At 37.3% G+C, this 12,748-nt stretch overlaps 1 protein-coding gene across 25 annotated transcripts in view; it reads right to left on the bottom strand.

Annotated features, from left to right (window-relative positions):
• Positions 1-12,748, bottom strand: part of JAKMIP3 (Janus kinase and microtubule interacting protein 3) — a 118,876-nt gene that overhangs the window by 33,226 nt on the left and 72,902 nt on the right. For 13 of the 25 annotated variants that reach the window (XM_039337411.1, XM_039337407.1, XM_039337408.1 and 10 more), the window contains 6 exons: positions 11,961-12,176; positions 10,330-10,449; positions 5,313-5,459; positions 4,369-4,500; positions 3,325-3,360; positions 2,506-2,565 (listed from right to left, as the gene is read on the bottom strand). In XM_039337411.1, coding sequence (XP_039193345.1) covers positions 2,506-2,565; positions 3,325-3,360; positions 4,369-4,500; positions 5,313-5,459; positions 10,330-10,449; positions 11,961-12,176 — 711 coding nt within the window. The remainder of the gene's footprint in view (positions 1-2,505; positions 2,566-3,324; positions 3,361-4,368; positions 4,501-5,312; positions 5,460-10,329; positions 10,450-11,960; positions 12,177-12,748) is intronic. The other 12 variants (XM_039337413.1, XM_039337421.1, XM_039337415.1 and 9 more) reach the window with 4 other exon arrangements.

The raw sequence follows: 12,748 nt of genomic DNA, 5'->3' as shown, positions 1-12,748 counted from the left end.
TGCCGCGACCCCCAACCGGTCGTAAGTCGAGGACTACTCAACCGGTCGTAAGTCGAGGACTACTCAACTGGTGCAGCACCGTTTGCAGAATGGGACTTTTGGCAGGCTCAGCAGGGCATAGACAGCCTGGACAATTCCTATTGGCTTTTGAAAGCCAATAGAATTAGACTCTATTCAAGAGAGTCTATTCTATTGGCTTTCAAAAGCCAATAGAATAAAAGGAAGTAGCACAGCTAAGGAAAAGGGGAAAAAATGGCGGACTGCGTTGTTTGGCGACCCCCGTGAAATGGTCAGGTTGAGAACCACTGATTTAAATCTCATTATCCTTCTTGTTATAAGGCCCCTTTATGTTCGAAATTCTATGTTCTTTTAGCCATATTCAAACAAATGTTTATTCACATAATAGTCCATCTGGTAGGGCAAGTCAAATCTCTTATATCTGTCTCTGATTTTCTTCTTTTGCCAAGTAATTTTCCAAGTTGATGTAATCCGCTTTCCCAACAGTTCCTGTATTTTTACAAATGTTGTTAGGAATACAAAAGATGAAGTAAGAAAGATAAATTCTTTCTGTCCCCCAAACTTTAATAGTTCTCCTAATAATTCCATTTTTCCTGTTGTATGAGAACCTTGTAGATTTTTTCCTGTTTGTGTCAAATTGTAATTCTTTTCCTTTGTTATTTTATCAATTTGATCCTACTCTTCTAGTTTGTAATCTGATGTCTGATTTGTTTGTTCCTTTGTTATTATTTCCTGGGTATTTTTTAATTGTAGATTTAGATTGGAAATTTGCTTATTTAAATCCTCAAAGTTGTTTCGAATTTCATCGTGGTTTGAATCTATTATCATTTGTATTTGTCCTAACATTACATATATTTCCTCCGGGAAAGTATTTTTCTTGTCTTGAAGTATTGTTTCTGGAGGCCCTTGATTTTCCAGGCGAAGTCCTTCAAGAGAAAATATTGAATGTAGCATCCTGTCATTTTTTGATACGTATTTGATATCCATGTTGTCTCTCCTCTTCAAATAATCTTTCATCGATGTTTTAATTCAAAAGTCAATTTATCAGTCAATTGAAATTACAGATTCAGTATATTAAGCCACTTTAAATCCTTCCTGCAAATTCTCCTCTAAAAAATTAGCCAAAAGCTAAGTTTCCCCTCCCCCCCCATAAACAGTTCTTAGGTTTAAGCAACAGTCCAGGTGTTTTCTTTCTTTCTTTTTTCTTTCAAACACTTTTTAATTTTATAGTTGGTTCTTCCTTTGTTCCCAGCTGTCTTCAAGGTTATTTGCAATTCAAAGGAACAGCTTTTTCTATGTTTCTGGGCATTCTGCCAATTTCTGAGTCCTTACTGTTAGTGTTCTAGTCTCTGATTCTCCACTAGATGTCAGCAGTTGTTTCTTTTTTCAGTTTTTTTTCTTTCAATCAAAAAGTTATTTTTGTTATATATTTTTATAATTCCATCAGAATTTTTTTAGGGTATGACAGTTTTTTAGTTCCTAGATTTGTCCAGACTGAAATATTTTAAATCAAATTTTAGTATATCTCTTTCTACCTTTTATGTTAATTCGCCGCTTCCATCTGTACGGGAATGGGGATATAGTTCCCTTCCTTCACTTCTGGAGGTTTTCTTGCTTTGGGGATCTTTTCAAGGATTTAAATAGTAGATAGAAGAAAGAAGATCAGTACTCTCACCAATTCCAAGCACGCTGTTCACCGATGTCTAGGTTCATGCTCTGGGACTTCGGCTACAAGCAGCTTGGGGTAGACACTGATCTCATGCTAGCCTTTCTCCTGTTGGGTTTGGAGGGCTTTCCCTGGATCAAACGAAGCAATTGCCGTTGTTTCGTGATCAGTGGGGCGCCCCTCCTTCAGAGTCACCTCTCCGGGGCAACTTTGGACCAATCTAGGGTCCCCCAAACAGAAAGAAACTAGCCGTGGAGAGCGAAGGTCCACTCTTGTGTGGACATGCACTGCAGATGCCCAGAGATCAGTTTAGATCAGTGACATTTTAATTCAAAAAGGATTTTTTGAAGAGATTTTGAACATTCTGAAAATCAATTTGAGTTCACCGTTCAACTGAGCTTTTAACATTTCAGTTAAAGTATATGTCTCTCTGTAAAATTTATCCAGAAGAGTTTAGAGAAAGCACAATTTGAATTAATTTAAATATTGGAATAAGTTATCAGTAAATTTTTGACATTCTTAATGGTATTTGTCTGTATAATTTTATATTAGAGCTGCACCTGACTGGAGTGACTTTGATGATGCTATTTTAATAAAAGTCTTCATGTTTAGATTGAGTTAGTGTAGTTTTGAAGGGCAAGTGAAGCTGTGAATTAATAGTGGGGAAAGATCTACATTCCCACTCTGTTTATAAATTTCTCAAAAGCGTCTGGTTAAATCTGTGCGAATCCAGATGCTCGGCCAGATGGTATATTTCATTATTCCATCAAATCTCTCATAATATATGCTCGAAAATAAGCTTTTTTACATTATTCACTTACCTTGGGAAATTTTGCAAATTTCTTCCTTTGTTTCTTGTATCTTAAAAGCTTGTCACGCTCCTGTCCAAAAGAAATGAACAAACAATAGTTTGTTCATAGTTTATAGAAGGTGTGAAATGAGGATTGAGTTTAGCAATCAAATTGTAGAGATAATTTATGGTGCAAATCAGAATACAGTAAAACAAAAAACAAAACAAAACACCTTGAAGTTAAAAATTTGATACTTAGGCTTTAGGAGCACAATTTGTCCTTGGTTTTTACTTTTAATTTTCTACCATCTTAGAGAGAATTCTGTAGCTCATATCTGTATTAGTAATTTGAATAAATTGTTTTGCTATTAATACATAATATCACTAAATATCTACAGCTAGTCCTTGACTTACGACTACAATTGAATCAAAAATTTCTGTTGCTAAGTGAGACATTTGTTAAGTGAATTTTGTCCTATTTTAGGACCTTTCTTGCCATATTTGTTAAGTGAATCACTACAGTTGTTAAGTTAGGAACTCGGAATCAAGCTTCCACACTGACTTTACTTGTCAGAAGGTCATAAAAGGGGATCATATGAGCCCAGGACCCTGCAACCATCATAAATATGAACCAATTGCCAAGCCTCTGAATTTTGTTCATGTGACCACAAGGATGCTGCAATGGTTGTAAGTGTGAAAAATGGTCATAAGTCTTTTTTTCAGTGCTGTTGTAACTTTGGTCACTAAATGAACTGTTGTAAATTGAGGACTATCTGTATAGCTAAATAATCCCAAGCAGAACACTGGGAAGCATATATGAAAATCAAAGTCAAATGGGAATTTTACTTACTCTTACACTCTTCACATAGCCAGCAGTTTCTAGAGTCTTGTTTAAAAGAATTAAAAGAAAAAGTTAAGGTGTTACAATTGCAATAAAGATTTTGCATGTGCTCATTTTGTTTCCTTCCACACACATTTTGTGGCACATAGTTATTGTGCAAATGGCTCTGTCTGGATGATCAACAAGAATGCTTGGTGGGAATCCTGACATAAGTTTCCAAATGCCTAAAATATCTAAGATTTAATAGTAGGGATTTTTTTTTCTACCCAGTGGTAACTCTGGTTTTAAAGAACTCTAATCCTCAAGTTCCATGGCTTTTACATTTCTTTGAAGAAATTTGTGGAAGTTTCGTTCTGACAACAGATAAATTCTTGACGTGTTGGATCACAATTCCTATGATCTCTTGAACCCAGCATTTTAGGAATTGTGATCAAATATATCTGGACAACATCAGATTGGGTAGAGCAGGGCAATGTACTGATACATTAATTTCATCTTAATGGAACTGAAACAAACAAGAGATTGGTAAGGCAATTGACTACATACCCTCCAAATTTTGGAAAAATCTCTTCTTCTAACTCTAGCAAGATAAAGTTGTCTACTATGATGCCACAAGGGAGGAAAGTAATTTTTCTCTCACTGAGCAAATCCCCAAATGTAGAAACATGAGTTAAGTGTTTAGTTTTTATCATGCCCTTTTTTAGTTTAGTTTTTATCATGCCCTTTATTTTTATAGCATGAAGTGAGATACAATAGAGCTTTCTTTATTACTGAACCTGAAAGGTAGATTTTTGCCAAGAAAAAAACAATGATTACATTTGGCTTCAATTAATTACATAGTTAATAGCTCAGAAATTTAGCCTTGTTCATCTGTCTAGATAATACAGCAATTATCAGATGATTTTCAATCTTTCTACTTAGTGCTGCTTAATAACTTTCATCTTATATTGTGTAAATTAAGTTAAGGTCTTATTTTCCCCCATCCAAACCCAACCCTACACAGAAGGAGAGAGTCTAACCAATGTTAGAGAGAAAGAGAAAGATTTTGGTTACCTTCGAAAGTTCATCTATGATATTCTGCTGCTCTATGATCTGTAGCCGCAAAAAGTCAACTTCCCTTTCATCTTGATTCTGATCAAGATCATTTAAAGAACTTGGTCTTCTTATTGTCTTCACTCTTTGTCTCTAAAGGAACAGAACAAACATTGAGAAATTGCTAGAATGCTTATTTATTTATTGGAGGAATGTATTTATCTATTACCATGCTTGGTGAAGACTATATATGATTTCCACTACTTTAAATTGGCCCTTATGTGCTACAACAACAGTTCCTGCATCCTTAACTAAACATGTCAGTGCAATGAGTTATATATTATATACTTTTAGAAAACAGTCCTAGAAACACTGGAGAATTTCATTTATTTATTTATTTATTTATTTATGAGACTTATATACCGCTTTAAGTGCAAGCACTCTCTAAGTGGTGTACACCAGTAAGCAATGTATGTATATATTTACATTGCCCCCAACAATCTGGGTCCTCAGTTTACCTACCTCGGAAGGATGGAAGGCTGAGTCAACCTTGAGCCGGTGAGATTTGAACCGCTGACCTGTTGAACACAGTCAGCTAAAGTGGCCTGCAGTACTGCACTCTAACTGCTGCGCCACCATTTGTTCTGGTTCTTTCTCGTTTGGTTCCATTCATCTTCTCCCCGGAAAGCATTATTCATTTTAATCAAACTGAATAGTCTGGAATGTGCTCAGAATCATTTTGGAATAGTGTTCACCTCATCTTTTCACATTTAAAAACTGTCAAAACTGAAGTTGCTCTATTTCAATTCAGAGTTGAAAACTGAATTGGTTTGAGGAATTCAGATTGCCAACAAAATTTTAGATAACAATAATATTTTGCTCAAAGTTTTTTTCTAATTTAAAACTCACAACTTATCACTAATGAACCTTGTAGTGATCTCATATTCTTTTGTATAAGAACTTACCATTTCTAAGTTCTCTTGTGTTACAAATTTCAGTTTGTTTTCCATACGACGTAAGGCATGGGATAAGTCCTCATTTTTCCTACTTAGACGTTTATTTTTGTCAAGCAGTGGTTTGTACTGGCTCTCAGCTTCTCTGACACGTTTCAGCTGAAAAGTAGAGGAACAAAAAAATATTTACATATGGTTGTGTACATGTGGCTGCTGTACAAAATCCAATGCATTTATAGGGATTGCTATTGCTAAACGAGGTGACTTAATTTTATTTAAGGACCCATATGGCAGCCTATCTCATATAAGGACTGTATATGGCTCACAACAATCCATTAAATATGGTTAAAAGCAAATAGTAATTCTTCCAGGTGCCAGACCTTGCAACTCAACCACCACCTTAGCCCAATCAATTCTTGGAAGGAAATCCAGGTCTTCACAGCTCTCTGCAAAGGTAAAATGGCAGGGAATCCCTAAGGTCTCAGGTGGGAGGCTGTTCCAAAACAACCACAATTTTCCGAACCTATGAGAGTTTGGAGTTAAGTTCTTCTCCTATTTGAGTCCCAAAGGTGTTTTTTCAAATGGCAACTGGACTTCGTTTTTCCTTGAAGATGTACAAGTTCTTATCCAAGAAGCTTCTTCACTTCTATTGGATGAGAAGTGAAACGTCTTCAAGGGGGAAAAAAATCCAGTTGCCTTTTGAAAAAACACTTTTGAGACAACCATGACTGATAATCTCCACAGACTTCTATTTGAGTGTTCCCACTTTCTACTCTTGTTCTAAATCCCTTTGCCATCAGAAACACAATTTGTCCTTTTCAGTAGTGGTCTTACATTTCTTTCTGTGAGTCTTTAGATCTACCTTCTTCAGCCTGGCACTCTGCATTATCCTAGCTAGTTGGGTGTTTCAATTGGAGTTCATCTGGAGCAGTGGTTCTCAACCTTTTTAATGCCGCGACCCCAACCGGTCGTAAGTCGAGGACTGCCAAACCGATCATAAGTCGAGGACTACCCAACCGGTCGTAAGTCGAGGACTTTCCCTGCCCGGGAGCACCGCGCATGCGTGGTGCCGCCCCCTGCACCGGCCAAGGTGTAGCTGGCAAGCGGCAGAGATGGCACAGGCCGACCACTGGCTGGGCCACCAGCTGGCCCAGCCCAAGGGAGGTAAGGCACCCGCCGGGCCATATGCGCACCAGCAACCCTCCCTGCGCCCGCTGGCCTCCCACCTCCCATCCTGGCCCTCTTTTACTTACATTTTTAATAGTTGCTCAGCAGGGAGGGGTGGAAACTTCCAGACAGCTCGCCTTCACTGCAGACAACTTGCAGCACCGTTTGCAGAATGGGACTTTTGGCGGGCTCAGCAGGGCAGAGACAGCCTGGACAATTCCTATTGGCTTTTGAAAGCCAATAGACTTAGACTCTATTCAAGAGAGTCTATTCTATTGGCTTTCAAAAGCCAATAGAATAAAAGGGAGTAGCACAGCTAAGGAAAAGGGGAAAAAAATGGCAGACTGCGTTGTTTGGCGACCCCCGTGAAATGGTCGTTCGACCCCAAATGGGGTCCCGACCACAGGTTGAGAACCACTGATCTGGAGGAAGTTAAGTCAGGTAAAACTGCTTTGGATGACAATTATTTACACTTCACCAAGCTTTTTCATTTTCCTCATTGTCCTATGGAAGGTTATAATGGTTTAATTCAACTCCTAGAATTTTTTTTTTAGCTTATCTGAATTTTCTCTAGGTCTTTGTTCCATATGGTTTTTTTTATTGATACTAAATGTCTCTGTTTCAGGTGGTTTGTAACTGGATTTAGGGGTGTTATTGATTAAAATATGACATATATCCCCAAAGGCTATTAAAATTCCATTTGTGCCCTTCTGGTTGGATAGTGATGGTTGCAATCAATTTGGAGTGAGGTAATAATACCCCTTTCCAAGTCTCCTCTATTGCTCTGGGGCAAATTCACTGAAAACAATTATCAAACAATTATTACACAGGATAGATTTGCATGTAACATTCCTTTCAGGTTGCATGCTGTGGCAAACACTAGATTATTGTATTATTCTGTGTACATGAACATATTGGTTCATGGGGAAAAGCTTCTATACTCTTTTGAAGCTTTTTTTAACAGAAATATTCTAAAAATCACAACAAAGGTGACCACTGAATCATTAGCAGTCAGATTATAGTAATGATGCAACCTCACATCAGCCTTTCCTAATCTGTTTCCTGCCAGATGTGTTGGACTGCTGCAAATATCATCTTGTCTGGAAATTGCATCAGTTTTTTTTGTTTTGAGTAGCATATCTACAGAATAGCTGCCTTATACCTTTTAAAAACCTAATACATATTAGCAGATTGAAATGTACACAGGTTTATGTTTTGTTTTTCAAAGCATACACTGACAAACAATCAATGAAAACTTATGTTGAAATAATCCCAAAATATTTAATTATGAGGGTGAAGGTTCGTTCTCCTAGTTTGTGGGTTGGTTTCTGAGCATTTTGTTACCAGGCTAGGTAACATCTTCAGCAGAGTTTAGGGGATGTCAGTGTTCTTCTGTTTATAAGGGCTTCAGGTGTGGGGGTGTCAAGTGAGGGTCTTGTGATGGGTCAGATGTGAGTCAACAGTGAGTCTTGTGATGGGTCTTGTGATGGGAAGATTACATCAGGTCACGGTCATTGGGAGGTAAACTGCTGGTACAGGGGGAGATTGGTATGTGTGTGTGGATTGATTGAGGGTCAGTGCTGTTTCTGGTTGGCTGTGTGGTTGATTTGAATTCTGAGGGGTTCGTAGGCTAGTTATAGGTTGATGTGTCTGTTGATGGAATTGCTTGTGGAGTGCCATGTTTAATTGTACCTATCCTTCCTTCCTTCCTTCCTTCCTTCCTTCCTTCTTCCTTCCCTCCTTCCTTCCTTCCTTCCTTCCTTCCTTCCTTCCTTCCTTCCTTCCTTCCTTCCTCCCTCCCTCCCTCCTTCCCTCCCTCCCTTCCTTCCTTAGGCTAGGTGTTTGGAGAAGCAGAGGTTGTTTACACAACCTATTTTATAGAAATGGCTTTATTTGCTTCCTGAGATGGAACCCATAACTGTATGCAAGACAATCTATGAGCTGCATACTTAATTACCAATTTGGGTGATATAGGGATACCAATATTAGCGTTTGAAAAATGTTCTCACACTATTTTTGAATGGAATATATTGGTGAAAATATTCAGTTGCACGGCTAAAATTTCATTAAGGAACTTGGAGAGAAAGCCTTGCAGCTGCCTCCTCTACTACACAAATCCCATACATAGTCCCAGATCCAAATACAGATCTGCTGCTTTAATGACCTCTATAAATTTATTCTGTCTCCCCCCTCCATATGCCATTATGGTTTATAGTATTAGCTCTGTGAAAGATAAGCTTTACCCCCACAGATGCCATTAACTAGCCTTTAAATGGAATTTTATTCAGACATGGGAAGAAAATGTCAACAGTGTAACTTGTCAGCTTGAAGAGAGTTGCATTAAGGAATGGTTGGCTAGATGAAAATGTATTTAACTAGTTCTAAGTTGTGGCTGCACATTGAAAAAGTCAATGAAACAAGCCACAGCAATTGAGATTATATCTCAACAACATCATTATTCCTCTCCTCTGCTGAATGATTAAAAAGTAAAAATCTTTCCTGTGACCACTCACTCCCAACTTTGAAATTGCTTTATAAAATAAGTATGAATTTATTATCTCCAAATATGGGTTTTTGAAGAGTTATATAATTCTGTCTCAGTGAGTAATTGGTTAATGTAATTCAATTGTCAATTCATTGCAAAGGTTAGTTTTTAACCTCTTTTTACAGGCAACTGGCAACTCATTATGCTAAACGAATGATACAGATACAATAAATTACATTAAAAAAGCGATGAACCATAAATTAGAAGATAATTTCCTTTTAAAAAAAATACCAATTTAAATAACAAAGGATGAATGATGGCATCCAAATCAGATCCAGCACAGAGTCTGGTAGCCTCGCCTCATCTAATGGAATATTTAAATATTTTAAATAAAATATTTATTTGACTAAATATCTAATTGCCTTTATTTAAATAAATGTAAATAATTCATTTATTAGCAAAGCTAATTCATATGGACAAATACTAATGACTACAAATGCACAAGGTGATGCATTCTGGGCCAAATATAATTCCTGGGTTGTCTCCAACAGAAGCTCCAGGTATAGCACATTGCAAATCAAACAAGAAGTGAACAAGGTGTGAGTGCAACCGGTGCACAACATGAATCAGTACAAAGACCTCCTAGCTATCCCTGCTACTTGTTTTTTAAGCAGGAGCTGAGAGTCCAGCTGTGATTCCCAAATTACAAGCCAGATCTTCATGAGAAAGCCAAACTCCATGCAATTGACTCAACTGTGCATTAATGTTCCTCATTAGCTCCCTCACCCAATGGCTTCATAATTGATGGTATAAAAGTCCACTGAGAGATCAAGCAAGATCAGAAGAGCCATATTTTCCCATCCCATCCTTCTACAGATCAACATGGAAATGTGCAGAGAGGGCAGAAGTATAGTCCATAATATGCAAAAGCTTGCTTTTTCAGGCAATTTTTCTCTTCATCTCTTTTTCTTGGAGGACAAAGTATATACAACACTTTAACTGGGATACAGTTTTTTTCCCCACCGCCCAACTGATTGAGTGGAGTTATTTTAATCCGAGGAATGTTTGTTTAAATTTACCCTTAAGACACTTGGTCATTTGTCACCTTGTTGTGCTTCCACAGTGTATTAACCCCTTCATTAACTTAGTCAAAAGGAAACCAGAAGCCTGGAAGCTCCTTTTCAGACTAACACATTTTATTGAAAGACATAAGCACAATTTTCATCAAATTCATTAATCCAAAAAGATGCTACCCAAATCCTCCTAATTTTTGATTTCCAGAGCCAAGAGACTAACTTGGCTCCTCTCCTACAGATCTACTATTAGCCAACTAAGATTTTCTTTTTTAAAAAAAATTAGAAACACATGATTTCTTACAAGTTCATTTCGTTCTTCTGACAACAGTGCATTCCGATCTTCGAGTTTTCTGATGATGGCGCTTAATTCAGCAATTTTAAGTTGGAAACGCCGAGCATCCCTTTCGTCCAACTGCTGTTCCTAAAACAAAAAACAACTGCAAATAACTGTTCGGTAAGAAACCCCCTTTTAGAACTTTCTACCAACTCCCATCGTCTTCCTTGTCAGATTCCATCCATTACTAATTCTAAAAAATCTGTACCTTAACACTAAAAAGATGAGACTAACAGAAATTAAGAAAGAAACTATTATGCAAGAGAAGAGGCAAATGAAAACAAAATATGTAAACAAATACAGATTCACAAGTGTTGCTTTGGAAATGTGAAATAAATGATTGAGAATTGCTACAATGTTTCATATTTGTGCCACTGTTGAATTGAGAACTTTAAATGAGCCATGTATCATTTTCCTATGATAATATATTTATTAATACTGACATATAACTTGTATTAAGTGTGTGCAACAAACCAACTTATCCATTTGGCTCCCATGGAAACTGTGAATTTAACAGAGCACTGACATGGGTCGCTTTAATATAGATATAAGAATAGTCAGTTTCATTTGTTTTGAGCAAAAAAGCAATTTAGTTATAATAACATTTCCGTTTACCCTGTTTTTCCATTTAGTAGCAATTTTAATTTACTTGGAAAGTTTTAGGTATGACCCTTTACTTCAGGGGTAGTCAACCTTGGCTCTTTTATGACTCGTGGACTTAGCTGGCTCAGGAATTCTGGGAATTGAAGTCCACGAGTCATAAAAGAGCCAAGGTTGACTACCCCTGCTTTACTTCAAGCAAACATGAGCACCTAGGGACCAAAGTAACTCAACAGGGCTAGGATTCTTCATTCAACAGGTGCAGGAGAGGCTTGGAACAAAGGGGACACAATATCTCTGTTTATGTTTTTGAAAAAAAAATTCTATAGGTCAAATTAAGCAGCAATACAAAGGAAACCTTGATGAGATTCAACAAAGAAAAGTTTAACAAATGTCACAAAAAAATCTGCAGTTAGCAAATTAAGACAGAAGCTGGAAGAGGTGGCATAGTTACGTAAAAAAGGGTGAATTTAGACTGAATGGTGTAAGAAATTGTAAAGTATGGAAGAAAAAGCATATTAATTGGCATCTCATTTATTCTCTAGAGTCTAGAGCACTGACTAACATCAAAAGCACAATCAATCCATCAGGATTAGTCATGAGACTTAGGATACCATTCTTTTTCACAGAAATTTGTAGGCTTCCTTGAAAACAAGCAGACAGCTATTAATTAGGTTAACTTATAAGTTTGTGTTGTGAGTCTCACAATGTCAAACTAGGCACACATTCAAGGTAAGGTACAGTTGCTTAAAAAAAAAAAAGCTAAGCAGTTTTTTGCTTTTGTTTTAACGGCTGGCAAAATAAAAGCAAACCAGAAACTCAGGGTGTCATCTGAGTACATCTGAGCTGAAATCATCAGGGTTTCCTCAACCCTACTTGCTTTTTAAAACAAGCAAGCAAGCAAACCAATCAAAACCAACCTTGCTGGTCGGGGCATTCACTCATCAAGATTTTGGCACAATTTGTGGTTTTAGGGAAAACTACTAGAAAGTGCTTACAGGACTTCCTGAGTGATCTGAAGTGTCTCCTGCACCACTTGGATGAGGAACTTCCCGCTTGGGACTACTCAGATGCCGGTCAGCCTCTTTGAGCTGGGACAGCTGTTCATCTAAAGCCTCCTTTTGGAGTTGAAGTCTCTGAGTATGCCCAGCTTGAATCCCTAACTCTTTTTCCAGCACGTAGACTGCTCTGTCTTTAAATTTGATCTCCTCCATCTACAAGGAGAATAAAATACAATCACATACAGTACAGTTCTTCAGTTGCCATGGAAACTGGCAGCATCCTAGCTTGGGGAACATGTTAAATTACAGACAGCGGTGAATAAACACTGGATCCAATTCTATAGATTTCAAACCCGCTATTATTAGCAAAATCAGATCTGAGAATGCTGCAATAAAAGTCTTTTGACGTAGGTATAATTCTTTATCATCATCATCATTAATATAACACAGTGATAAATGATTCACTGGAATATCTGTAAAAATGAACATATGCCGGTAATGAAACACGGAACGGTAATGAAACGTGGTAATACAGAGTTGAAAAAGTAGTCAAGAAAGAGCAGATTGTGGGATTTCTGAATAGAAACTGGAAAAGCTTTGCTTCATAGCACATCAAATTTAATTGTGTTCAAAAAGAAAGTGTAGCTAGTTGATGTGGCAATTCCAGGAGAAAGTAGAAAGAAGACAAAGAATTGGAGGTCATAAAGTATCAAGATCTGAAAAACCAAAATTGAAAGATTATGGCATAAACCTGCCATGGTGATCACTATGGTTATTGTCACACC

This window comes from Crotalus tigris, unplaced genomic scaffold (genome assembly GCF_016545835.1).
Source record: "Crotalus tigris isolate CLP2741 ecotype Arizona unplaced genomic scaffold, ASM1654583v1 scf7180000017678.2327064, whole genome shotgun sequence".
NCBI lineage: Eukaryota > Metazoa > Chordata > Lepidosauria > Squamata > Viperidae > Crotalus > Crotalus tigris.
Note: the sequence above shows the minus strand (reverse complement) of the source record. Positions and strands in the feature narration are given on the sequence as shown.